Here is a 24,286-nt window from a genome sequence, read left to right on the forward strand (position 1 = left end):
AACAAGGCAATCATAGAAGTTCCTGATAATAATAATCCGATGACCTGCTTCCCACAGCCCACGCAGACATACCCCGGTTTTGGTTTCTGGCGGGCCTCCGGGCCTCCCTACTAACAGCGCCCCTGTCCGTACGTACAGAGAGGCAGTACATCACTCATAAGCTAGGTACTAATACTACCTAAGTGCTGACAGTGCTGGAACATGTTATAGGAGACGTTAAGAAGGATGAGCAGTGCAAGAGTTATCCACTGGGGACTATCTTGGAAGTACCAATGTACCTGGTAGTGCTGAATGCTGGTCACGAGACAAGAATTCCAGCTCATTCAATTTATCCACATACGGGCGGAACAGTTACGAATAAAATGAGGAAACGATCAACTCGTAGCGATCTGAAAAAGAGGGGAGGGGGTTTATAGCATTCTGCACGGGGCCATTCCTTCCTTATCGGGAACAGGGAATATTAAAGGAAGCACCTGCCATTCTCCCATATCACTGCTGAATCGGATTTCTTCATGTCAGAGCCTTAGGCCAGACTTCAGCTCCAGGTTGGTTCCCGGCTGTGAAGGGTGAAACGTTCAAATTATTAGCAGCCGCACCTCATAGGCAGTCCGCACCTACAGCAGTCTTTATGAAGATTGCGGGTATTACAGTGTCCTTTTTCAGTCTAGTAGATAGATCCAGCTCTCCATGGCTCAGCTCATGCCATCGAAATCACGCTGCGTGGTATCGAAAGCCGGGACTCTTCTCGCCTGCAAGATATCTCCGTGGCGGTCAACAATACATGAGAAATCGCCTTGAACTTCTTCTCGTCAACCTCCGCCGCATCGGCAACTGTCTCGTTAGCGGGCGGATTCTTCGGGCGTCATGCTCCCTGCAGAGGATGTTGTACTGGCTGTCGTAGTTGGTCACCAGTGGCTTAAATAATGACTCCATGACGCCGGCTGCCAATTGAACAACAATCAGAAGAGAAAAGATAGTGATTACAAGTCTTGTCCGCATAATATCAAGAAATAACGGGGCCAGATCTTTGAAATAGAAGATAAGAGATAGCAATAAGAATTGCTGAATATCAGGAAAAGAATCTCGAACTTTGATGCCTTTTATGTCCTTTGAAAACTGTCAGTGCATATGATTTCATACTTTGAATAAGTCAGAAAGTGACCGAATATGAACGAGAGGGAGATGGTTGTCAAAAAAGCCAAGATATTGCGATTGCATACTGTTCCCCATCCCACTGCCTTTCTCCCCGTTTCTGACAGTTCTCATACACTTGATACCTGGATAGTGCGCTTTTTGTCTAGGCGATGCTGCTTAAATGGAATAGCACACAGCAACACCGGATTTCGCATAAGGATGGAAAACTGTATGGATTGAAGATGGGGACAGAGAACGATTGCAAGCAGCTCAAGGGACAGAGCTGTAGAGATCATATGGCATAGAATGTGGTAACAGTTTAAGATCAGAAAAGAAAGAGCACTGAAGTTCTGTCAGAACAGGGCATATTCCAGGATAGTGATATCATCGTGTATTGGTAGTTTGATGGCAACAACATTAAATCCGGCAAAGACTAAAATGCAATCCCCGTATGAGTCTGTGTTATACTAGTGCTGGGATGCATAAGAAACAATAGATCTCTCACCACCGCACTGTGTAGGTATCCACATTCTCAAAGGGGTCAATAGGCCAATTATATGCTCATAAGTTGGGCAGAAACGGTAATTTGGGACAAACCTGATACCGTCAATGCAGTCAGAGTTGCCTTAAGAGGTAATCTGGGGTATATATATGGACATGCGCCGGATCTCAGAAACATATCGCGATGCAGCTGATCGAGATTCGGGACGTAAACAAGTGAAACCACTATGAAATGCTACAGCCACCACATCAATGAGACACTTCGACCAGTGAATGCAAGGACAACGATGGAATGACCTGACCGAATACACGGCGAAGATGAAGCATTAGGAATACGTGTCGCTAAGTCGTGATCAGATATGACTGTTCTGACCTTAGTATCTACGTCAATGAAGGCGCGAACGGTGGTTGCCTTCTCGAGACAGGATGTAAAGGACAACATGGTGAAAATTAAAAAAATATCACTGGAGCCAAATCCCAGTGACTAGGTGCAGCAGAGGGAATATCTAACAGACAGGATAACTCGTATTCTTGACCAAGTCGGTAGGTAGGTCGTATCCAGCCAGAACGAACGGCGTGAGACTTGGTCATGCATTATAGGTGCCGCATGGAGTCTCCCCAGCTAAAAAGACCATCTTCAATTGTCAGTACGATTAGCTAAAAAATCTTATGGATGAGAAGATTTCCAATTCCGTTGCTCTTGTGTCGTGAGTTTGATGCTTTTCAAGTCTGATGCTGGATGTAAGACCCCGAATGCTGGTTGAATGTTGAGGAACATAGAATAGCAGTCAAGCATTCTTTCTATTACATCCGAGTGCTTTTGTGTATCAGTCAGAATCTTCATTTTTAGTGTATACTTAGAAGAAAGTTGCAGTCTCTAGTGTTGTGGAGGAAGGATGGCCCGGGCCGTGTTGGGGTTCGCAGGCGGATCGGAGATGGAAAAACATCCGCCCCAGCTCACAGCTCAGGTCAGCTACGACACGACGATCAACGCAGCCTAAGGTGGTGACCTCCGCTGTCCAAATATCCAGAACCCACCCGTCTTTATCCCAGAGCGTCTCGCACAAACCGCAAGCTCTTGACCCTTCTTCTCCTTCTTCCCCTCTTTTCTCCTTTGCCTGCCTTTCCTGTGTCCCGGTTCTCCCATTCCTCCGTGCCAGCATGGGGTCCGATCCGCAATACGTCAAGTACCCCGACCTCACTCTCGCCCAAGATGTCTTCAACATCTCGAACCCATCATGCTCTCAGAAGGTCCAACAGAACTCGATGAAGAAACTACAGTCCGCCATCGAAGAATTCAAGATGGCTCCCTTGTACCGACACCTCGCACACCCGGTCGAGGGTATCCTGAACAGCTCCGGTGAAGGCGTTCCCCAGCACGCGGCCCAGGGCGCAAGAGGTGCAACGAAACCTCTTATAACCTCGAATATGCTAGCGAACAAGAAGCAGGCTGTGAAAGTCGACTTTCCATGGGACGAGAAGTATTACGAGTCATTAGTCGAAGAGAACAACAAGGAGCTGGAAGCTATGCAGAAGGAGGAAGAAGAGGCAGCCGAAGCGGCCGGCGATACTGAAGTACTGGCTGCACAGGGCAAGCGTGCGGAGTTCTGGGCACGAGTAGGAGACAAGGTGAGATTCAGCATAGTGAAACGTTGGTGCTTCCGCGTTCAACGAGATATTGACCCGTCATGCGTCGGTTAGGACAAAGCAGTCGCAGCGTACGAAGCTCTGCTCGAGAAGACTGGCGTCCTGGGAACGAAGATCGATCTGGTGCTGGCGCTGATTAGGATTGGCCTGTTCTTCGGCGACAAGGTCTTTGTCAAGAAGAATGTCGAGCGCGCGAACGCTCTGGTCGAGAGCGGTGGTGATTGGGACCGGAGGAATAGACTAAAGGCCTACAAGGGCCTTCATCTTCTTACGATCCGCTCATACAACCTTGCCGCTCCCCTTCTTCTCGACAGCCTGTCCACCTTTACGAGTTACGAACTGTGTAGTTACTCTGCCCTTGTGGTCTACTCGGTCCTTGCGGGGTCGCTCTCGCTCAAGCGGGTCGACTTCAAATCTAAAGTGGTCGATGCGCCGGAAATCAAAGCTATTCTTGGGGAGGGAGAAGACAGGCTCCCTGCGCTAACAGGCGCGGTTTCTTCTGGCCCCACGGCTAAGGATGAGGAGATGAAGGACGTCTCGGTGACCAGCGTGACGCCTGGAACAGCATCCACGGCCGTCAACCTGACCACCCTCGGGACCGGCTCTGGCACTCAGGCAGATATCGAAGCGCCTATGGACTTCTCGCCGCTGTCAAACCTTGTCAGCAGCCTCTACAACGGCAACTACCGGTCCTTCTTCATCGCCCTTGCGGCAGTTGAGGACCACTTCCTAAGCCAGGACCGGTACCTCTATGAACACCGCGCATGGTTTGTTCGGGAGATGAGGCTGCGCGCATACCAGCAGCTGCTTCAGAGTTACAGAGTCGTCGGGCTGGCCAGCATGGCGAACGACTTTGGTGTTACGGTGGATTTCCTGGACCGGTATGTGCGGGGACTCGTTGAGTCTGTGGAGTGAGTGCTGACAGAATCGCAGGGATTTGGCCAAGTTCATCGCGGGCGATCGGATAGCCTGCACGATCGATCGAGTCAACGGCGTTATCGAGACCAACCGGCCGGACAGCAAGAACAAACAGTACGCGGATGTGGTGAAGCAGGGAGACGCTTTGATCACGAAGCTGCAGAAATACGGGCAGGCCGTCCGGCTACGGGGAAGCGAACGAAGTTAAGAAACTATCCACCTTTAGACGTCGTTCTTGGATTCTTTGGTCCAGATACTTGCATGACGGGCTATGCAATTAGAGAGGCAGAAAATACGACGGGAGAGCTGGCTGGTGCATTAGCATAAGTAATGGAAACGATACTACCCGATCTTCTTCTCCATGGAGAGCATTGTGAGATCACCGCTACAAGAGCAGGACGCGACATATATCCTCGTAGACTAGTTCACCGTCGGGAGTATGCTCGTAACGTGGCGTTGGCTGCCAGGACCGCATCTGCCCGAAGGTCTGACACGGCAGCCAATGGCGGTCTTTGTCCCAGGTATCCCTGCAGCTGTGGCCTCACCAGGATCACCTCAGCCTGTAGCACGCCTTTATCGCACCAGATGAAGAATCATGTCTCGTAGTCTGTCTAGACTCATAGATTGCAGAACTTGTATGTCCATATGGCGGCAGTTTCTCGGGCGGATCTGCGGAGGGTGGAGAGAGTCGGAGCTCCGAGTCGGCCGGCGCCGGAGGGTACGCGACGGGAGCCGCACCTCACATTGTTCGCTCAGCGCCCCCACGGTGGAGTAACGGCCAGGAACGATGACTCTGTCCGCCATGTCCGGATCCTTCTCGCGCTGCTCCCCACTGCCGTCTTCTCTGCGGTTCTCGGGGCGCTCTCTGGCTCCCCTCGGACCCCTCCCCCTCGGCTCGCGCCGTGATGGCGGTCTCGGGCGAGTCTCGATCAGGCGCTTTGCAGGTAGGCCGTGACTCCTCTAAGCCTTTCCAGTGTCCATCCCCATTGAACCACCCATATTGCTGTTTCTGTCGACGGCCCTGCGCTGCATTCTTCCCAGAGCGGCATCTCCCCCACTTGCTGCGCTGTCGTGGCTCTCTCGTGACCCGGAAAAAGTTCGTGCTCTGTGTCATCCGTCTCTGTCTCACCGTTGGTCCTCACAAAGATTGCTGTCAAGGCGTGCGGTTTGCTGACCAGGTTCTGTGGATATAGCTCTTCCAGTCCCGCCGCGGTTGAGTACTTCTATCAGTCCCAGCGTGCCGTTCTATATCACCAGACGCGACATGTCGGACCGCCGTCTCAATATCAACAACATTAACCCCCATGTGCGGGCCGCCAAGTATGCAGTCCGCGGGGAGCTCGCGACCAAGGCTGAGCAGTACCGGGTGAGGCTGGCCAACGGTGACAAGTCATTGCCATTCGACAGTGTCATCTTCGCAAACATTGGCAACCCCCAGCAGCTGGACCAGAAGCCTATCACCTTCTTCCGTCAGGTGCTCAGTATTCTCGAATACCCCAACCTGCTGGAGAACGAGGAGGCGCTGAAGACGTCATTCGGATACAAGCAGGATGTGATCGACAGAGCCAAGAAGCTGCTGAAGGACGTCGGAAATGTGGGTGCATACAGCCAGAGCCATGGAGCACCGGCTATCAGGGACAGTGTTGCCAAGTTCATTGAGCGACGTGATGGCTTCCCATCGGACAAGGATCAGATCTACCTCTCTGGCGGAGCCTCATCCGCCGTGAACACTCTGCTCCATGTCATCTGTGAAGGCCCCCAAACCGGTGTCCTCGTCCCTATCCCACAGTACCCTCTCTACACGGCCACGCTGGCTGTGCTGAATGCGCACTGCGTTCCGTATCACTTGGAGGAAGAGAAGGCTTGGGGTACGGATATCAGCACCATCCGTCAGTCCCTGGAAAAGGCCAAGGCGGAGGGCATCGATGTCCGCGCTATTGTTGTTATCAACCCGGGTAATCCGACTGGTGCCTCTCTGAGTCGGGAGGATATCAAGAGTGTCATCGACCTTGCCGTGGAGGAAAGGATGGTTATTCTGGCGGACGAGGTCTACCAGACTAACGTTTTTATCGGAGAGTTCACCTCCTTCAAGAAGCGGCTGCGAGAGCTGCAGCAGGAGTTCCCCGGCAAGTATGACAATGTCGAGCTGGCCTCCATGCACAGTGTCTCCAAGGGTATGGTGGGCGAGTGCGGTCACCGCGGTGGCTACTTCGAGCTTGTTGGCTTTGACCCAGAAGTTAGTGCCCAGATTTACAAGTTCATCAGTATCATGCTCTGCCCCCCAGTTATCGGACAGTGTCTGGTGGAGCTGATGGTCAACCCGCCAAAGGAGGGTGACCCAAGCTATGAGCTTTACCAACAAGAGTACAATGGAATCAAGGAGGGGTTGCACAAGCGTGCCCTAGCCCTGTACGAGGCTTTCAAGAAGATGGAGGGTGTTGAGTGTCAGGAGCCGCAGGTTCGTATATCCCCGACTATTTATCACAGAATTGTACCTTTTAACTAACACGAGTCAATCAGGGTGCTATGTACCTCTTCCCCACCATCAAGCTGCCGCAGAAGGCCGTCGCCGCTGCTGCGGCTGAGAACCGCCCGGCGGACGAATTCTACTGTCTGCGCCTGCTTGACGCCACGGGTGTCTGCGTCGTCCCAGGTACCGGCTTCGGGCAGAAGGAGGGGACGCTGCACTTCCGGACCACGTTCCTCGCGCCGGGTACGGACTGGGTTGAGCGTATTACCAAGTTCCATGCCCAGTTCATGGACGAGTTTCGGTAGATCTGTTGATCCTTCTTTAAGGGTCTTGGGGATCCGGGATATCTATGTTCTACTTGACGAGCTACGGATGTTGTTGTCCATTTTATCTTGTTTTAGCGCCCACAGAATAGAAATCTGCTCCTAAGCATGGGAAGTACTTGACTAGTGCAGTGGTTTGGAGGGAGTGAGAGATACCTGCATAGATAGAATAGGTGGAACATGCCTTTAATGCATTCTGAGATGCAACGTTGCAAATATGAAACTTTTTTAGATTGTAGATTGTAATTCGACTCGTACCTGTCAATTACGCAATCTGGTTAGCTTTCCCACTTTGGGTAGTTTCTCTTGTACTGCCGCCTGTAACACCGCCTCCTGTTGCGCCCATAAGACCACAACCTCTCACTGTTCTAACCATCCTCCTTTCCAACTCTTTATTCTCCCTGTAAAGGAAATCATGTGGACACTAGCACTAGCACTAGTTATAGCCTCACCTTCTACCTCAGCCCCTAAAAGAAAGGACGCAACAGACAAGGATCTGAGAGCATCAATATGAGATATTGTTAATCTGTTACCCTTCCATTACTATACGTGTAGCTGATCAATATGCTCGCTGCGCTCCATTCCCTAACATACTACTACTGAGTCACAACACTCCCCTTCTTTATTCTGCACCTGTCTGTTTGTTTTTGGCCCTCACTATGTTTTCCCATATCTGTCTTTCCTTTTTTTGTGGTTGCAAATTGTGGCTGAGCCTTGCCATCTCCACCTGATCTCTACTAGACAATGCTCATCCAGTCCAACTGCAACATGACACTGAAACTTTATGGTCAACAGGTACTTGTTGCCTGAATGTGGTGAGTGAGATCTTCTAGTCCACATGCTTTACATCTTTATCTTGTCTTGTGTCTTTAGACCTTTGCTGAATTGTTATGGTTATGGCCTACAGTTGTTCAAGCTACGTTGTAGTTGTAATTGTGTTAATACCTTCTGTCCTTCATTTCTCTCTATAAAAAGCACCTGGAGCTATTTGTGATTTTGTATCTTCTAGCAGATGTCTTGCTTTTATCTTACTCGCTGTCTTCTGCTTATGTCTAGCAATAGAACAAAGAATAGACTATAAATATGATAATGTGACGGGCTGGGCCTGATAGGAGGCCTCGGATACCCTCGGCCAGCCAAGGGGATGTCAGAACAAGCACTCTGCCGCCGTCCACTGCCTTCTTAAAGAGCAACCCATTAGGGCCCAACCCTTGGTGCACCCCGGCTCCTTCTAGTATTTCCCACACAGCCAGATTCCCCTACTTTCTTCCCTTCTCTTTTCTAAGATTCAGTATTCTCGTAGATAGGCCTAGCTAGTTGATTAAACTGCCTTGAGTCCTTTACATTATACTGAATCTTCCCTCTTACCAGCAAGTCTTCTACCCCAGAGGTCATTGGGGATTAGAAGCCTAACGTCCGGATTGTAGGGTCAGTTAGTTGAGCCCTGGAACGTTGATAGCCCTGTTAGGGAAGTCTTGTGTGTCTGTACTCAGACAGTCTGTTTTCAAGAAGCCTGCATTGAGACCTGTTGGATCAAGGTGCTCAGCGAAGTAGGCACTGGGTAGTGAGCGGCACAGTGGATAGTTATCCTCTGGTAAGACCAGAATTGAACCTACAAGCGGCACGGCGGATAGAATTTCGCCCATAAGTCCTGGATTGAAACACGGCGGACCGATCCCCACCCAGAAACCCCAGAACCGAACCCATTTGAGTTCAGATTGAAGCTTGGAAGCAAACCATTAGCAAATATGGAATATGGCTTCGCACCCTATGGAATGTGACGGCGTGGCGGACGAGTAGGCGGTATGGCAGGCGGTGGGAGATACTGCCGGCACTACTCGGCTATATCAACCACCTCACGATGCCATGATTTCTCTCTTTTTCTTCATGCTTTTGATTCTGTATGACAAGCTACCATAGTTTTAGCTAATAATACTATGACTGAGCGCCGTCACACTAGTGTAATCTAACTCGAGCTGCTTGAGTCCTTCATGCAGTAAGAAATTCTGCCAATGGTTAGGTTAAATGGATGTTACCTGTCTGCTGATGTCATTTTGGGGCTGGGGCTGTATTCAGGCGTCCCGGCAGGTCTGAGGGAACAGAGACGTCCGTCCGTCTATCGGTTTGAATTTTTGGTGGTTTGTCTTTGGGTATATTTTTGGATGTATTGTGCAAGTCACCTGCTGGCTTTGATGCTGATGCCACTAATGTGGGAGTAGGCTGACCGTTGGGAGGGGAAATTCCCATGGGAAATCGGGATGGGATTCCCTTCCCATAAAATCGGGACGACTTTTTTGAGAAATTCGGGAATGGGAAATTCCCATCCCGTGCCAAGATCGGGATGGGATATTCCCTTCTTGTCTTGGCTCGGGAAGGGATTATTTCGGGACATAAAAATTCTCATAGGGAATTTCCCATGTTCCTGTTTGCTAAAGGGATTCCCATGGGATGGGAATCCGGGAATAAAACGGGAGGAGAATTTTCACAAATCTGGGAATGGGAATATCCCATCCCAAATCCCATCAACTGGGAATCCCACCCCAAAAGTCTTAGGATTTCCCTATTTACTGCTACTAATTTTTGTTACTTGAAAGCGCCAATTTTTTGTGGTAGATATTGATTCATAAAGCCCATGTTCTGTTACTAACAACTGTTACCATATCTCATCCCCATGCTTGATTCATGATGTGCTAAAGATGATGAGGATTATTGTGCTTGTTCCAGCAGGTGCCTTTTCTTTTCACTTGCTTCACCTTGAGGTCTACATATGCTTCCTGAGACATGGTGGTGGCTGTACTGGCCGAGCCCATGGAGCGTGTGGCAGTGACACTTGATACAACAAATTACTTTAGAAATAATAGTTTTCCTTCATTTATAAGCTACTAGTTACTAGATATTATTACTTTTTATTACCTATTAAAAATCTAGAGTCTCAATAACAGTATGAAGTAATGTAATGACTGACTAGTCCTTAGGCGTGACGGAGCTTATAGGACTATCGAGCGGAGGGTGGATAGAGCGTGATGGGATATCAAGGCGTTAAGTAGTTATAGATAATAATAACAGAGGTAGTAGCGTATAGCAATGTATTCCAGATGTATGAGAACTGATTGCTGACTTCTAGAAGGTCAGCTTGTAAGGGCTTTATATACATGATTCCAGTCTGTAGTACTAATCCCTATTAGATCTTGGCTCTATAGACTATGCCAGATCTCCTTAATGGGTTTCGGCCCCAAACATGGCCTATATCAGTTGACATAGTCCTTTCAAATTAGGCCTAGTAGGCGTCTTCAGAGCCCAGGCGTTACAAGTAACAGTAGCATCATTAATATGTAAGCAAAATAAATGAATGTCCTGCGGCTGCAAGAAGCTATATGTTTTATATATATTCCCTGTCGGACTTCTATATAGTACCCAGATCGAGGTGTACTTTGTAAACCAACAATCAAACATGTAATATTCTTGTGATTTCTGAATATAACACAGTTGATTTTCTTGAATTCTTTATATAAGCCTTGAATGCTTATTCCTATGTCTGCTAATTACACATCTATCTAGTAGTAATAATGTTTATCAAAATATATTGACTACATGCAGTTCAATACTATTTGTGATATATCATAAATTTGTAGGATTTGAGACTGGCCCAGCACTACTCAGCTTTCCCCCCAAGATTTTGTGACTGTGGAAACTTGTAATCCTATTGATATCTCTTTATCAAGTTTGAGTCTTACTTATTGGGCTCTATTTCCTGTATTCATCCATTTGCTGTTACTGTTCACTGTTACAATATGGCATCTTCACAAAGCCAATCCCGGAGCTCCTACTCAGATGAGCTGGGTTTTCCTTCAACTCCTTCTAGCAGCATCCTTTCCAAGCAGCATCCTTCTACTCCTTTCTCACGCGGGACCCTTTTAAATCCACTCTCTCTTGATTCATCTCCTTCACCTCCATCCTACATTCAACCACCTGGAAACATCAGTATCTTGACAATCAACAGGCTTAAATACAGCAAGTATAAGAAGGTTTATCATTCTGCTTTCATGGAGTGGTGGAAGCAAACCCCTGTTGGTATGACAATCCATAATGGTAAGATCAATGAGAAACTCCACCATCCTCATTAGGATGGGGACAGAACTTGAGGGGATCTATGGGATCAGTTTGATCAACTGGCAGAGCTTCATACAGGAAAGCCAGTTCTCCAATGTCATACATGTCAGAGCATCATTCAGCATGGGATCCATCACAACAATGGAATATCTGGAATAAAGAAATATCTCAACAGCAAGGACTGCAAAGGGAAACAGAGTCCTGATTCAAGGCAATCAATAATCACAGTAAGTATGACCCCTTCTTTAATAACAGTATTTAGTAACAGTTTTAGTGGGAAATATGCAATCAGAAAAAAAGGCCTCACTCCTAGATATCAGGCAATACTTCTGTGGTCCCTCCAAAGACTGATAACAATATTGCTGAGCAGATTCTCAAGACATTTATTGCCCTGAATCTATCCTTCTAAGCCATTGAATGCCCCCAATTTATCAATCTTCTTTGCCTTATTGATCCAACTATCAATATTCCTCAGCAAATAAAGCTCCAAAAGCTGTTAGATAGCAAATTCCAGGCAGTACAAGATAAGCTCTTATCAGGCTGTCCTCCTCAAGGAAAGATATCCTTAGCACTGGATGCATGGACAAGTCCAAATCATCTTCCATTTCTAGGAGTTGTTGGTTCCTATATAACCTCTCAATGGAAGCAGAAAGAGGTTCTTCTGGGGTTTGAGCCTCTATCAGGGGTTTATAGTGGCTCTTTATTTGCTAAGATTATTCTTCAAATCCTTCAGACTTATGATATTGATGATTGATTGTTGGTTATTACTACAGATAATGCTAGTAATAACAAAACTCTCTGTGAATCATTATCAGAGTATCTCAAGACTTCAAAGAGAGTATCTTGATCAGCAGAGCAGAACCATCTATCTTGTCTTGTTTATGTTATTCAGCTTGTTGTAAAGAAAGTTGTTGAAGCACTTGATATTAAATCATCAGATAAGACTTTTCCAGTTTCTAATAATGAAGGAATTAAAGCAACACTATCAAAACATAAGAATGTCTTTAGAAAGATATTACACAAGGTAAGTACAGCTAACTGGTAGCAGTATTTAGTAACTGTATACTAACTATCTTAATTATTTAGATTTGACTGCTTGCAAATGCAATCAATACTTCTCCTCAACATTATGAACTCTTTCAAAAGGTTCAAACTCAGAAACCACCACTCTAGATGGTCCAAGATGTTGCTACTCACTGGAATTCAACTGTTATGATCGGCGCTGTCCAACACAGCATTGCATGAGGGATACTGCCCCGCGGGACAAGGGGTCACATGAGCCTGACTAATCAATGGTATACAGAGGCTAAATGGTATACAACATACCATCGGGTATACAGCATACCACATGGTATACAGTATACCATATGGTATACCAATACCAACAGGAAGACCATGTATATAAACACGCTCCTTAACCATGGGGATCAGGACCCTGTGGTCAACTCAAATAGCAATCCCAATAGTAACATTGCTAGTAACGGCCTATCCATCTACCTTTTCCTCTTGTCTTCTGTCCTTCAAGATAAACCCAACGCGCTTCAACCTAGAAGTCCTAGGTCCGCCGTTACATCAACATATAATATGGCAATCCAAGCCCTGCTATTATGAGATACTCTTACTGAGTTCCTTAACAAATATAATAATCCTACACTTTAAGTGCTCAAGCTCACTGATAATAAATGGAAACAGATTTGTTATATTATTGTTATATTATTTCCATTCTGGCAATACACACAGTCACTCTCTATCTCTCACAGTATTATCATTTATCAAGCATGGCCAATCTACAACAGACTTTTTCAACATCTTGAGACATGATATAAAGAAGCTGAGTGAGAACAGTATTGAAAGGAACCTCTCCAGACTGCATTACAAGCTGCAAAAGATAAATTATCAAGCTATTACTCACAGACTGATAGTAAGTTTGGTATTTACTATGCAGTTGCATTAGTTTTGGATCCAACTCAGCATATGAATGCATTTCATGAGGATGAGGACAAAGGATAAGTGGCAGCATCAGAAAGACTGAATTCTCCAGTTCTATAAAGATAACTATCTTCAATTTGAGCCTCTGAAGTCCCTGCTTGAGGATGAAGGAGATATCTCCCCTATTGAGGTAACATCTCCAGTAAAAGTTCCAGTCTTTACTATACTGACTCTGTTCTAGGATCTTGAAAGCCTATTCTGTCATCAAAAGCCAACACAAAAAGATGCTGTGCAACAGAATGAGATGGAACAATATCTTTCTGAATAACCACTTTTATATGATTCAAAGATTGGTCTTCTTGAGCACTGGAGATCTATTGAATCAATCTATCCTACTGTTGCTCAAATAACTTATAACATTCTTGTAATCTTCCTTACTGGTGTTGCTATTGAATATCAGTTCAATATTGGTTGTGATACCTGCCAATACTGCTGTGGCAAACTTCAGGGTGCAACTATCCAAAAGATCATGATCCTAAAGGATGCTAACCCAGCTCTTAGTGATCAAGATCTCTGCAATGATGAGTATCTCTCTGTTGAATGGGAAGATGAGGAGGCTATACAGAAACATAAGAATACTATTACTCATCAGGCAGTAACTGAGGAGAAGGTACTTGCATGATTATTGACATTTGATTATTCTGCCATAGAATCAGATGATGATAATCAGCCACCAGCAGCAAGAACTCAGTATTTTAAGAATTATTGCTGAGCCACTATCTGTTATATTAATCTGTTATCTCTGTATTTATCCTTTATTATGCTCTTACTGTTATCATTATGTTATCCTAGTTGGATAATTAGCTATTGTAATAATTTATTTCCTTTCTATTTGCAAGGGCCTAAGCCCAGCTGCTTGGTGGTGCTGAGCTTTACCACTGAGCCACAGCCAAAAAGGCACAAATTGATAACCAGTTGGTTATCAAGCTCAGCATACTATATAAGCATAATTAGGACTCTGACACTATTCAAATACTTCAGTGAGGTTAACTAAGTTCATTACTACTCTATATCTTCAGGGAAATTCCTGTCCTGTTGGGAGATTCCCATCCCATTTCCCATCGGGACTATCCCAATTTCCCATGACAGGAAGGGAATTTCCTTTTTATTTTGCCTCTGGAAAGGGAATTTCCCCATGTATTCTGCTTTCAGGATGGGAATCTCCTTTCTGATAGCTGAGGGGGAAGGGAATTTCCCTTTATAATCTGGATTCCCAAGGGAAAATCCCGGATGGGAAATGGGACAGGAAACAGGAAGCATTTTTTGAAGCAATAGGGAGTGGGAATATCCCATCCTGAATCCCATATGATGGGGATCCCTTCCCACAATGCTTGGCACGGGATGGGAATCAAAATCTGATTCCCATGGAAACTATGGGACGGGAATCGAACCCCTGTGGGATCCCGAATTCCGTCCCAACGGTCAGCCTACTGTGGGAGCTACCAGCATGATACTTTCTCTCAGTGAAAGAAATGAAAGAAATTAGTTAGCAATAGTATTTCTGTGGAGATGGAAAAGGAACAAATCAACCAGATAAAAGAGCCTGGCGACAGCGTACGACAATAAAAGTGAGCAGAGCTCAAGAGGTCTCTTCATACTGTGGGTCTGTTAGCAATGGGAAGTAGAATCCAGCTGAGTCTGACTAGCACCCATCCTCAACAAGATCAAGATCCCTCTCATAGACACCCAAGTCCAGGGCGACCCCTTCCCGTCCGAAAACCCACTTCTGTGCTGTCTCGAACCCTGCCCAGCCGCCGATGAGCTCTGGCAGGACTTCGAGATCCAGCGGCCCTTCGTTCTCTCCCGCGAGCAGGTGCTCGCCCTGGGCAAGGACCCGGACAAGACGGTCAAGTACCTCCCAGATGAGGACTTCGGCCTGGGCAATGACGCCTGTATGGCCGGCATGGACGCCTTCCACGTCCTGTCAACTCAATCCGGAAGGAGGCCTTTAGGGATTACTACTTCGATGGTAAGACGTACCACATGCCCGAGGGCTATGGGGGTCGCCCTCAGCCTCAGCGCCGTCACACGGAGCTCTGGTGCCTCCATCTCTGGCACTGCACCGAGATCGATGTGCAGTTCATCATGTTTCACGCCGACGCGACCATGACGACTATGGTCTGGCTGGAGACGCAGGAGCGGCCTTGGCCCGATTTCTCTGTCAATCGGAAATGTGTTGATTTTGATGCGCTGGTAAGATGGCGCGATGAACATGCTCTGAATGTTGCGAAGGCTGGGATGGTCAGGAGGCCGGCTGTCTGGGGGTTTCAGGAGATGAAGATCAGCGAGATGTATTGGAGGCCGATGGGGAACGAGACGATGCCGGGGGATAATTGGCATCATCCGTTGTGGGATTGAAGTCTTAAATGAGGTTTTTATTTGCATAATGTTATCTACCTAGCTTTTCGATCTGCCTCTGGAAGCAGTGCAAGAGCACTGGATCTCTGTGCCAGATGACGGGGAAAACCCCAAGCTGACAGTGTTAGCTCGTGATAATTGAATATGGCTCCCGGTACAAGTCCTGCAAGCAGGCTGTTGGCCGTGTGGAGAGGACACGAGGTATTCCTCATTGCCCCCGGTCTCGTTGGTACTTTTGATAATTCCTGGGCCATTGCACTAGATGCGCAGCCGGTTGTGTACTTGTGCTAGAAGTGTTCGTTCCCACTTGAGCAGAGACGGGGTTCCGAGTCGTGACAGGTTCCTGCCAAATCGGGCGAGAGACTCCAATGCGGACAGGTATAACCCTCCCCCTCGTTTGCCTCTATCCCGTCCAAACTTTCCATGTCTTCTGCAATTGCTTCCAAAAGTCTGCTGTGCCCCCAGTCAACTTGATTTTGGCGAGCGGTTCGGTGGGAGAACAAATCAATGTGCTTGACTCCACCTCTCCTCGAGCCGAATGCAGACGAATCAAGCTGGTTAGGTATCATAAAGGACACCAGATATGACTATCTTTTAGCGCAGATGGAGGCTTCCAGATTTAGATCATCAGATATCGGCGTATGTGCATAGCCGATATTAGCTTCTCTTCGCGGAGAAAGTCTCTCGGGACATCAGCATGATCTTACCAAAGCAGAGCGGCCTTCAGGGTTCGATGCATTTCTCCCTAATGTGAGGTAGTTATGCTAGCCATTACCGTTGTGTCCATCCATTGCGCAAGTCGCCGTCGTCTGAACGCTGCCTTCGAGCGTTCCCGAAATCTATAATGCTAACCCCCCTGATTCCATCCGTTTGTGAGGACCCTTTGCACTTTCTCTTATTTTTTCAATAGATCACTCTGACTGTCTGTCCTCCACATTTCCCGTACACAATGGGCATGAGAACTGGTTCGACATACCTTTCCCTATTCGAAGCACGCCTTAATAGGTGTGCTGCGGGGCCCCCCAATAGCGCCAGCTGCATGAGTGGAAGAAACGGGTCGTTCTAGTATCGAAGCTGCGACATTGGGGCTGATAGAGGTAGAGAGCAGGACAAGCAGACCGTACGTATTGCGGAAGGCTGGTGGATGCTTCTCAGGCCCCCAGCTCGAAGTCACCTGGGGAATTTGCCTCTTGTCGTCTTCATCTTCACAACCCATTCCATTTCATTCACAGACATCGCAGTGACCATCAGCTGTCGTCCTTGATATGCTAGACCTGTCAGTGCCGATGTTATACACCGTCAGTATGCTCGCTTCGGATTATTTGTCAGGTTTCTCATTTTTTCGGCCATGCCGCTCAAGCCAGCTCAATTTCCAGCACTGTACATACAGTGGTGATATCATCAAGGATAGTCCACTGCGGGGTATTAGTGTTTTCTACTGTAGCTAAAAACTGTAGGGACTAAGGCAGCAGCGTGGAACAGTTACATGCTTTTCTCACTGCAGAGTAATATATCTCTCGAAACATCGGCATGATCTCATCAAAGCAAGAGTGGCCCCACGGAATTTAGGCATGTCTCTCCTTAGGATGGAAGTAGATCAATTCGAGGACAGCATGTTTCCCATGGTTATCGAGCGTTTTGACGGTTTAGGATTTGCAGCAGACGGAAACCACCCACAAGGACGCAAGCGGTCGGCATCGTTTCTAAAGATAGGATAAGTAGCCACCCCCGGATTCCCGGCGAACCGTGTTGTCCCACATCTCTCCACAACCTCGCGAGCTTAGATGAGAGGCGTCCAGTAATTCTCTTATCCGCATTTTATCTGAGACCATGACAGCTATATCCCTCCAATCTGATGTGGCTACAGGCGAGAAGACATTGAATTCCGGGTGATGTTCCAGCCATTCCTCGTATTGAATTTGAATCCACCAATACGCGTCGTTTGTCTTACTAGAAATTAGTGCTCTGAACTATATATCCTGAATGGCTTTATTATACTCCACCCGGCAGTTATACTCGGATCACTCTCTTAGCAAAAGAGGGCTGTCAGCTGTTCAGCTGTCAGCCATTGAAAGGGACTATGGCTGGATACCTATGTCACGACTGTAGTATTCATGTCTCATGTGCTGAGCATTCTTTGCATACCGCTACAACGCATGAGACAAAAATGTTTATTTCTGAGACTCGATCAGTCGACGGTAATTGCCATAGTGGAAACCATCGACTGAGACATGATGGAGCTGGATCAGCTGAACAGAGGTACTGATTCATTCGAAAGCCGGTCAACTCGGCGGCCTGACGTCCATTCGGCGCTGGAGTCCTTCGAGCCTTCCCACGATGTGGATGAGGGTATATAAAGACCTAAGGAACTTGCCTTGAATCGACATCAGAGATCCACAGAATCGAATCAATCGAAAACAACCGAAAGCCCATCCTCTATCCATTATCTCTATATAATATATACGTACCTACCTACCTCCAAAACCACATACCATACAAAATGGTCACCCTCCGCGCCCTCACCGTCCTCCTCCTCACCTCCTCCGCCTCCCTCGTGGCCGCCATCTCTCCCATCCCTGTCTGCGGCACCTGCAACCCCCTCTCGGGCCAAAACTCCTGCGACCCGACCACTTCGTGCATCAACACGGGCACCCAGTTCCACTGCGCCTGCCGGGCTGGATACAAGGCGTCCAAGAAGAACCAGGACTGGGGTAAGCAGTTCCGGCTGAACATGCCCAACTACGGCTTTTTGGTGTTCACTCCCGAGAACACGGTGTGCGATACGCTCTGCGATAACCATGCTGGGGCCGGGCCGGATCTTTGTGCTGAGGTGCCGGTTTATGATCAGTGTTCTGTTTGAGCTGAGGGATTAAGTATCCTCTCTCTTTATGATGGGACAGTGTAACGCTGTGGTCTATATGGAACCCATGGGCTGGTAGTTAGGTGATTACGTAAGGCACTAATGCTATTTGGCCATCTTTGAACTCCAGAGCTTTGAGCAAAATCCTATCTGACGTCTTATCCATGTCGATCGACAGAGGCTGATGTTGGAGGATGAACAAGGAGGTGTGGGATGAGGAGACGCAATCGTATTACCCTGCGCCGCCGGTCGAGGGGGCGTAGTGGTGAACCTAGGGAATCTGTTCCAGCAGTGGACGAACGACGAGTACATTTCAAACGTGCACCGGGTGATCAACCGGTCGGATGTAGACCGGTACTCCATCCCATTCAACTACAATGGGAATCCGGACTTTGTGATCCGGTGCATTGAGTCGTGTAGCACAAGGGCGGAGGACAAAAGGTATGCGCCTATCTCAGTGGACGACTACGTGCGGCAGAAGTAAAGGATTTGTATGGGCGCGCGGGCATCTATTCGGTTGCTGAGCGGGTCAAGACAGAGGCAGTGGCTTGATCATCGATGTATGTTGCGCTAGCTCAAGGAGCTATGTTATTCTCTTGACAAACAGCAATTGCCAATAGGATTTCCCTCCAGAATGACCACAACGTGCTATGGTTTGCCTCTTGGACGGCCCTTAACTCAAGCATCAGTTATCCCACTCTGTTGTGGGGTTCGACCACGATGCAACGCATAGATGCTGAGTAAATTTATGATCTACCATTTCCGATTGTCTTTTGACGACCAATTATTTCATCTTGAGCAGCTTGAAGCAGAGGGATGTCTTACACCATATCTAGATTGGTCACGCAGAATGTGTGGTCCCTCCAACGGGTCTTCCTCGATTAAGGGGGTATACTATTACTGCTGTATACTAATAATCTAGTTATGTAATCCTTAGAAGTAGAATTCTCCTACACTAAACGTCACCTATATAATATAATAGTATTAACATAATTCAGGTAGTAATGGATTCATACACTTTAAATAGTTTATCCTTCTAGTTTTCTATAGCATAACAATTAGCCATTAACATGATATTAGCAGATACAGATATATATTCTCCTTTCAAAATGACTATCTGTGTTAAGGCTCTTCCTACTCTTCCTTGCGAACTTTGGGGGATATATTCACTGCAAGGATCGACAATGCCGTACGGAGTTATGGAGAATCTTCGGTATCAATGGGCCCCTGTGGAGCTGCAAGTTCCGCTCGGCATTTCAGGGGCAGTTTTACGAAAGATAATCAGATCGGGGCTTCATCTTGTTAGTCGGGCCTTTAGCCGACCCACCCCCAGATTTTGCTCTCATGACGACAGAATGCAGGCTGAGTCACAGCCACAGGGTTTTGTTCGAATACGAGTCTCCCCTTCGGGTCAGGCCCACTCCAACATTTAGGGTTCGGGCGTCCAACCCAAAGGTTGATCTGAGACATAAGGCTTGGCTTGGGTTTAGGTAGAGCAGCCTCAAATGCCTTGCCAACGTTCCACTCAGCAAGGCAATTCGCATTCGTATGCGACGCGACAATTCTTGCAGCCAGTGTAGGTACCCCGCTCAAGATCAAAATATCTGTGACGCTAGTATTGCAGCATCTGGTCAGGACTATAAGTACCCCGATATGGCCTTTGAAAGCATTCCAATTCCACTACATCATAATACAAAATCAAGAACTTTCAACATTATCAGCTTTTCTCCGTCGCTTGTATATCAAAACCATGAGCCATATCGGCCCCGCCATGGAGTGCTCCCCATCGGCGATTGCCACACCAGCAGTCTTCGGCGCCGAAATCCTCTCCCTCTCGGCTTCTTGGGTCAACAACTTCACCCTCGACGTGCCTGGTGATTTCAACTACAACCATGGGGCTATATCCGTGCAGAATGTAGACTTCTGCAATGTGACAGTGACCTACACCCACCCAGGTTATGACGACCGTATTACCGTGGAGACCTGGCTGCCACGCAACTGGAACCAACGCCTGCAAGCCACAGGTGGAGGAGGATGGAGCGCGGGCCGGTTCGTCTTGTCTCAGTTCTTTATGGGCGGAGCCATCGGAGAGGGGTATGCGACCACGACGACCGACGCAGGTCTAGGGGAAACAATGCCAGACGCATGGGCTCTGAAGAGCCCCGGGAATATCAATCTAGAATCCCTCCACAACCTGGGCTATAGATCTCTCAACGACCAGGCTATTATTGCCAAAGACCTGGTGCGCAGCTTCTACGGCATCCCCCCTGTGTACTCATACTGGAGTGGCTGCTCCCAAGGCGGACGTCAGGGTCTCATGCTTGCACAGCGATACCCGCACGCCTACGATGGAATTGCTGCCTCCGCACCCGCGCAGTCGTGGCCCCAGCTTACTACTTCGCTTTACTACACGCTCCTGGCTCCACTCTGGGCCGGGGAGCCGTCTCCCCTGGCGTGTGAATTGGAATTCCTTACCGAGGAGGCTGTGAAACACTGCGACCCCTTGGACGGTATTGTCGATGGTATCATCTCGGATACGGACAACTGTGATTTCGACCCATTCAGCGCCGTGAATAAGACTTTCTCGTGCAGCGCTACTGGAAAACCCATGCGGCTTAGCAGAGCGGCAGCGATCACTGCGACAGCGGCTTGGTCGGGACCTAGGACTGTTGCCGGGGATTTCCTGTGGTATGGGGTGAACCCCGGGTCGGACATCACTGGGATGGGTGTTGCGCCGGGCCAGAACATCACAGCTAGCACAGATGAGTGGCTCGGCTTGTTTGTGCTCAAGGACCAAAGCTTCAACGTCACCAGTTTGAGTCATGAGGAATATGACTGGCTTTTCCATCTCGCCGTCCAGGAATACACCGATGTCATGGCTGCCAATGACCCCGATCTTACGGAGTTCAAGAAAGCCGGAGGAAAGCTCCTCACTTACCATGGCATGGTAAGTCACTGACTATTAAATTTTCTGAGTGGGTTCCCTTGCTAACTGACCCAAAGGCCGATGGCAGCATTCCAACCAAGGGCACAGAGCATTATTATCGCGCAGTCAGCAAATTGATTCCTGAAGTACAAGACTTCTACCGGTACTTCGAGTCTCCGGGCCTGGCCCATTGCGCTGGCGGCAGGGGCGGACAACCAATCACTGCCTTTGATGCATTGAGGAAATGGGTGGAAAACGGTACTGCGCCCGAGTTTCTCCCAGTTCGGGTCAACGGGACGGATGGAAAGGAGCAGGACCGGATTCTGTGCCCTTATCCAGCCAAACCAATCCAGCAAGGTGGAAATGCTTCCCACGTCGGAGGCTTCCGTTGTGTCGATTAAGACCTTGAACGTTAGTTATCTGCGACGATAGCTGTACACAAGACGTTGTGGATCGAGCCAGCGTTGTATCCCACTTTCACTTCTGACCTGTCCTTTTCTTTATAGAACCACTTGTAATCATAGACTCAGCTTCTCAATTTCACATATGGGTATTCCACAAGCCAAACTCGAGATAGAATAGCGAAAGAACACTAATTTATCAATTATTATGGAACGGCTTCAGATGAATCCACGAATCCATCAAGGGACACCAATCCTTGATAAACGTAAACTGTTGGACAGTCGGCCCATTTGTTCCGCAGGCCACTGGACGTACTCTCGATGATACTCATCAAGGTTGCTAGAAATGCCATTCATGATATGTTCAGGCCACTCACGGATAAACCACGCCAGATCCAGTCGTTTCAGCAGGACCGTAAAAAAAGCAAACACCACCAAGGCAACTGGTCTTCGCTGCTGTACGTCTGCTAAAAAGAGATCCGGCAGTGTATACAACCAACCGAAGATTTGGGGCCAGAGTTGAGACTCTGGTAGCCGGGAAGTGGCACCAAATACGACATCGTAGCAGTAATAAAGTCTGTCCAGCACCTGGGAGTAGTCTGTATAGCCGAGACCGCTGTCCGGGAAAGTCGCGGATATAAGGTGCCGTACTTGGGCCAGGTGATCTCCATATGCCTGCGAGACCAGTTCTTCACCGTGAAAAAAAGGTTCCTCGGGCTGGGAAGTCATATCTTCTGGATCGGCAGCATGGATGGAGGAGAAGTCGACCGAGAGAGTCGCTCTACATCTTTCCAAAATCGACCGCAGACCCATGAATAATGACAAGCACCCTGGACCACCGTCATCGCGGTAAGCTAGATACTCCCCAGGCTGGGGTCCCTTCGCAAGCGAGCAGATAAATATGAATATCGAAGATGCATAAAGTGCAGGACTAGTGGTCGTGTCTAGATGTGGAATCGCGGCTGTGACCTCGCGAACAGCGATCTCATAATGCCGTTCAGCCACCGCGTAGAAGTCAGCCCTCGAGCCCAGGAACGAATGGTCGGCCGAGTGGAGTGCCAAGTGAAAGCCCGAAAACGCCAGAACAAGGCGCAAAACATAATGGAACGTGAAACCTAGTTGAGAAAGCTGGTTCTGCATGTGGTTCCGAGAGGCTCCCAAGTCCTTTGAGGTTATGAAATGATGGAAGAGTGCCATGTCAGTGGCTGTGAACTGGAACGGCTTTTTGGCTACAGCTTGGCGCAACTGGGGATTTGGCTCGTCCTGCTGTTGTGTTGACAGTAGACGTGAGCTACGCCCTCTCTTTGGAGGAGTAAAATTGGGCTGGAACGAGGAGATAAAGGTGTAGCTGTCATTGGGTGATGTGGAAGTCACTTCTTCCTCTGTGGAGGGGGTGGTGGAAGAGCTTTCTGGATTTAAATTATAATCACAGTCAATGGAGTGACGCAGACAGTTGCCGCAATTGGGCTTCACTTCATCACACTAGATTTGAGTTGTTTTTAGTACATGCCATCATTGGTTGTGTAGGTGGCCAACCTTCACCCTGCGCCTTTTGCAGTTCCGGCACCCGAGACGAGACTTCTGATGGGATCGCCGAGAGACCTTGCCAGTGTATGGGCCAACTCTAGGAGGCATCCTGTACCATGGAGCGATAGCGATGTTGCGAACTTGGGTCTAATAATAGCTAATAACAATAGAGGAAAAGAGGAACACTGCAGGGATAAATTGTTGACACAGGCTTGCTCGTTGCTTGCTCCAGAAGAGAAATGAATTCTCCTGACTTCTTTAGTGCCTTTGCCGAGACGCCGGTCCCTTAGCATCGTCGGATCTATGGGCCAATCAAGTTAAATGCCCATTGTCTGAGGCTCTCCACCCCAGGATAAGGAAAGTTATCTTCCAGTCCAGGCTCTAGATAGATTGATATTGTTTTTCTGTGAGCACTCTAAGAACTATGTAAGATTGGCTACTAATGTCCGATTTTAGGGGTTCGGATGAGCATGGAGTTACCCTATATTACTTAAGCAAGAAGAACTAACTAGTTAATCACTGGCCGTGCGAGACATCAAATTCTCATTATATATTCTATATATGGTTTATCTATCTAGTTACGTATAAAATAATTGTGTAGAAGGTCACTAGTTCTGGCTCTGACTGGATGGACAGTCCTGTTCAGCGATAAAGAACATGACAACAGATAAACGGCCTTCTCAGAGAAATCTGATTTGCAACTGAAAGGCTCATCTAGCTGGCTGACTGTAACTTGATGAGGAGATCCTGGACGATGATGGAGTTATCTCATATAGGTGAGAATGCAGGATTTCTTTATGACAGTGTACATAAGTAAAAAAAAAAAAAAGAAAAGGAAAAGGGATGCAGCTCGCTGGGGGCAGGAGAACAGTCGACTTGAGTAGAGAGCTTTCAATCCATGAGGACCCTCTCAACATGAGTGGGATACCGGTCATTTAGGAGGGCCTTCCCTAGATGGTGTGGACAAGGTCGATGATCCATCAAACCCATTCTTGCGAAGGTAATTCTGATCACAGGACTAATATCACTACACAGAAGTAATAAGTAGTAATATCAACAGATACCTCCCTCTATTGTCCAGGTAATATACATCCATAATTATAACAAAGGAAATATTGAGAA

General features: G+C 47.8%; 7 protein-coding genes across 7 annotated transcripts; 6 read left to right on the forward strand and 1 right to left on the reverse strand.

Annotated features, from left to right (window-relative positions):
• Positions 1-2,796: 2,796 nt before the first annotated feature.
• Positions 2,797-4,408, forward strand: VTN00DRAFT_4937 (uncharacterized protein; the record flags this gene model as incomplete). Its single annotated transcript, XM_069431414.1, has 3 exons — positions 2,797-3,264; positions 3,337-4,163; positions 4,216-4,408. 3 exons carry the CDS (start codon positions 2,797-2,799, stop codon positions 4,406-4,408), a joined length of 1,488 nt encoding a protein of 495 aa, XP_069290452.1.
• A 122-nt stretch (positions 4,409-4,530) lies between these two features.
• On the forward strand, positions 4,531-5,106 carry VTN00DRAFT_4938 (uncharacterized protein; the record flags this gene model as incomplete). The annotated part of the gene is made up of 2 exons (XM_069431415.1): positions 4,531-4,685; positions 4,824-5,106. The coding sequence occupies 2 exons, from the start codon at positions 4,531-4,533 to the stop codon at positions 5,104-5,106; spliced, it is 438 nt and encodes a 145-aa protein (XP_069290453.1).
• A 358-nt stretch (positions 5,107-5,464) lies between these two features.
• On the forward strand, positions 5,465-6,975 carry VTN00DRAFT_4939 (uncharacterized protein; the record flags this gene model as incomplete). Its single annotated transcript, XM_069431416.1, has 2 exons — positions 5,465-6,658; positions 6,721-6,975. 2 exons carry the CDS (start codon positions 5,465-5,467, stop codon positions 6,973-6,975), a joined length of 1,449 nt encoding a protein of 482 aa, XP_069290454.1.
• Positions 6,976-14,419: 7,444 nt separating this feature from the next.
• On the forward strand, positions 14,420-15,450 carry VTN00DRAFT_4940 (uncharacterized protein; the record flags this gene model as incomplete). Its single annotated transcript, XM_069431418.1, has 3 exons — positions 14,420-14,513; positions 14,739-15,061; positions 15,106-15,450. 3 exons carry the CDS (start codon positions 14,420-14,422, stop codon positions 15,448-15,450), a joined length of 762 nt encoding a protein of 253 aa, XP_069290455.1.
• Positions 15,451-17,950: 2,500 nt separating this feature from the next.
• VTN00DRAFT_4941 (uncharacterized protein) lies at positions 17,951-18,310 on the forward strand (the record flags this gene model as incomplete). The annotated part of the gene is made up of 1 exon (XM_069431419.1): positions 17,951-18,310. The coding sequence occupies one exon, from the start codon at positions 17,951-17,953 to the stop codon at positions 18,308-18,310; it is 360 nt and encodes a 119-aa protein (XP_069290456.1).
• A 1,750-nt stretch (positions 18,311-20,060) lies between these two features.
• VTN00DRAFT_4942 (uncharacterized protein) lies at positions 20,061-21,637 on the forward strand (the record flags this gene model as incomplete). Its single annotated transcript, XM_069431420.1, has 2 exons — positions 20,061-21,257; positions 21,314-21,637. 2 exons carry the CDS (start codon positions 20,061-20,063, stop codon positions 21,635-21,637), a joined length of 1,521 nt encoding a protein of 506 aa, XP_069290457.1.
• Positions 21,638-21,648: 11 nt separating this feature from the next.
• On the reverse strand, positions 21,649-23,272 carry VTN00DRAFT_4943 (uncharacterized protein; the record flags this gene model as incomplete). The annotated part of the gene is made up of 3 exons (XM_069431421.1): positions 21,649-21,668; positions 22,015-23,119; positions 23,174-23,272. The coding sequence occupies 3 exons, from the start codon at positions 23,270-23,272 to the stop codon at positions 21,649-21,651; spliced, it is 1,224 nt and encodes a 407-aa protein (XP_069290458.1).
• Positions 23,273-24,286: the final 1,014 nt, after the last annotated feature.

This window comes from Thermoascus crustaceus (assembly GCF_041956765.1).
Source record: "Thermoascus crustaceus strain CBS 181.67 unplaced genomic scaffold VTN00scaffold_2, whole genome shotgun sequence".
Classification (NCBI taxonomy): domain Eukaryota; kingdom Fungi; phylum Ascomycota; class Eurotiomycetes; order Eurotiales; family Thermoascaceae; genus Thermoascus; species Thermoascus crustaceus.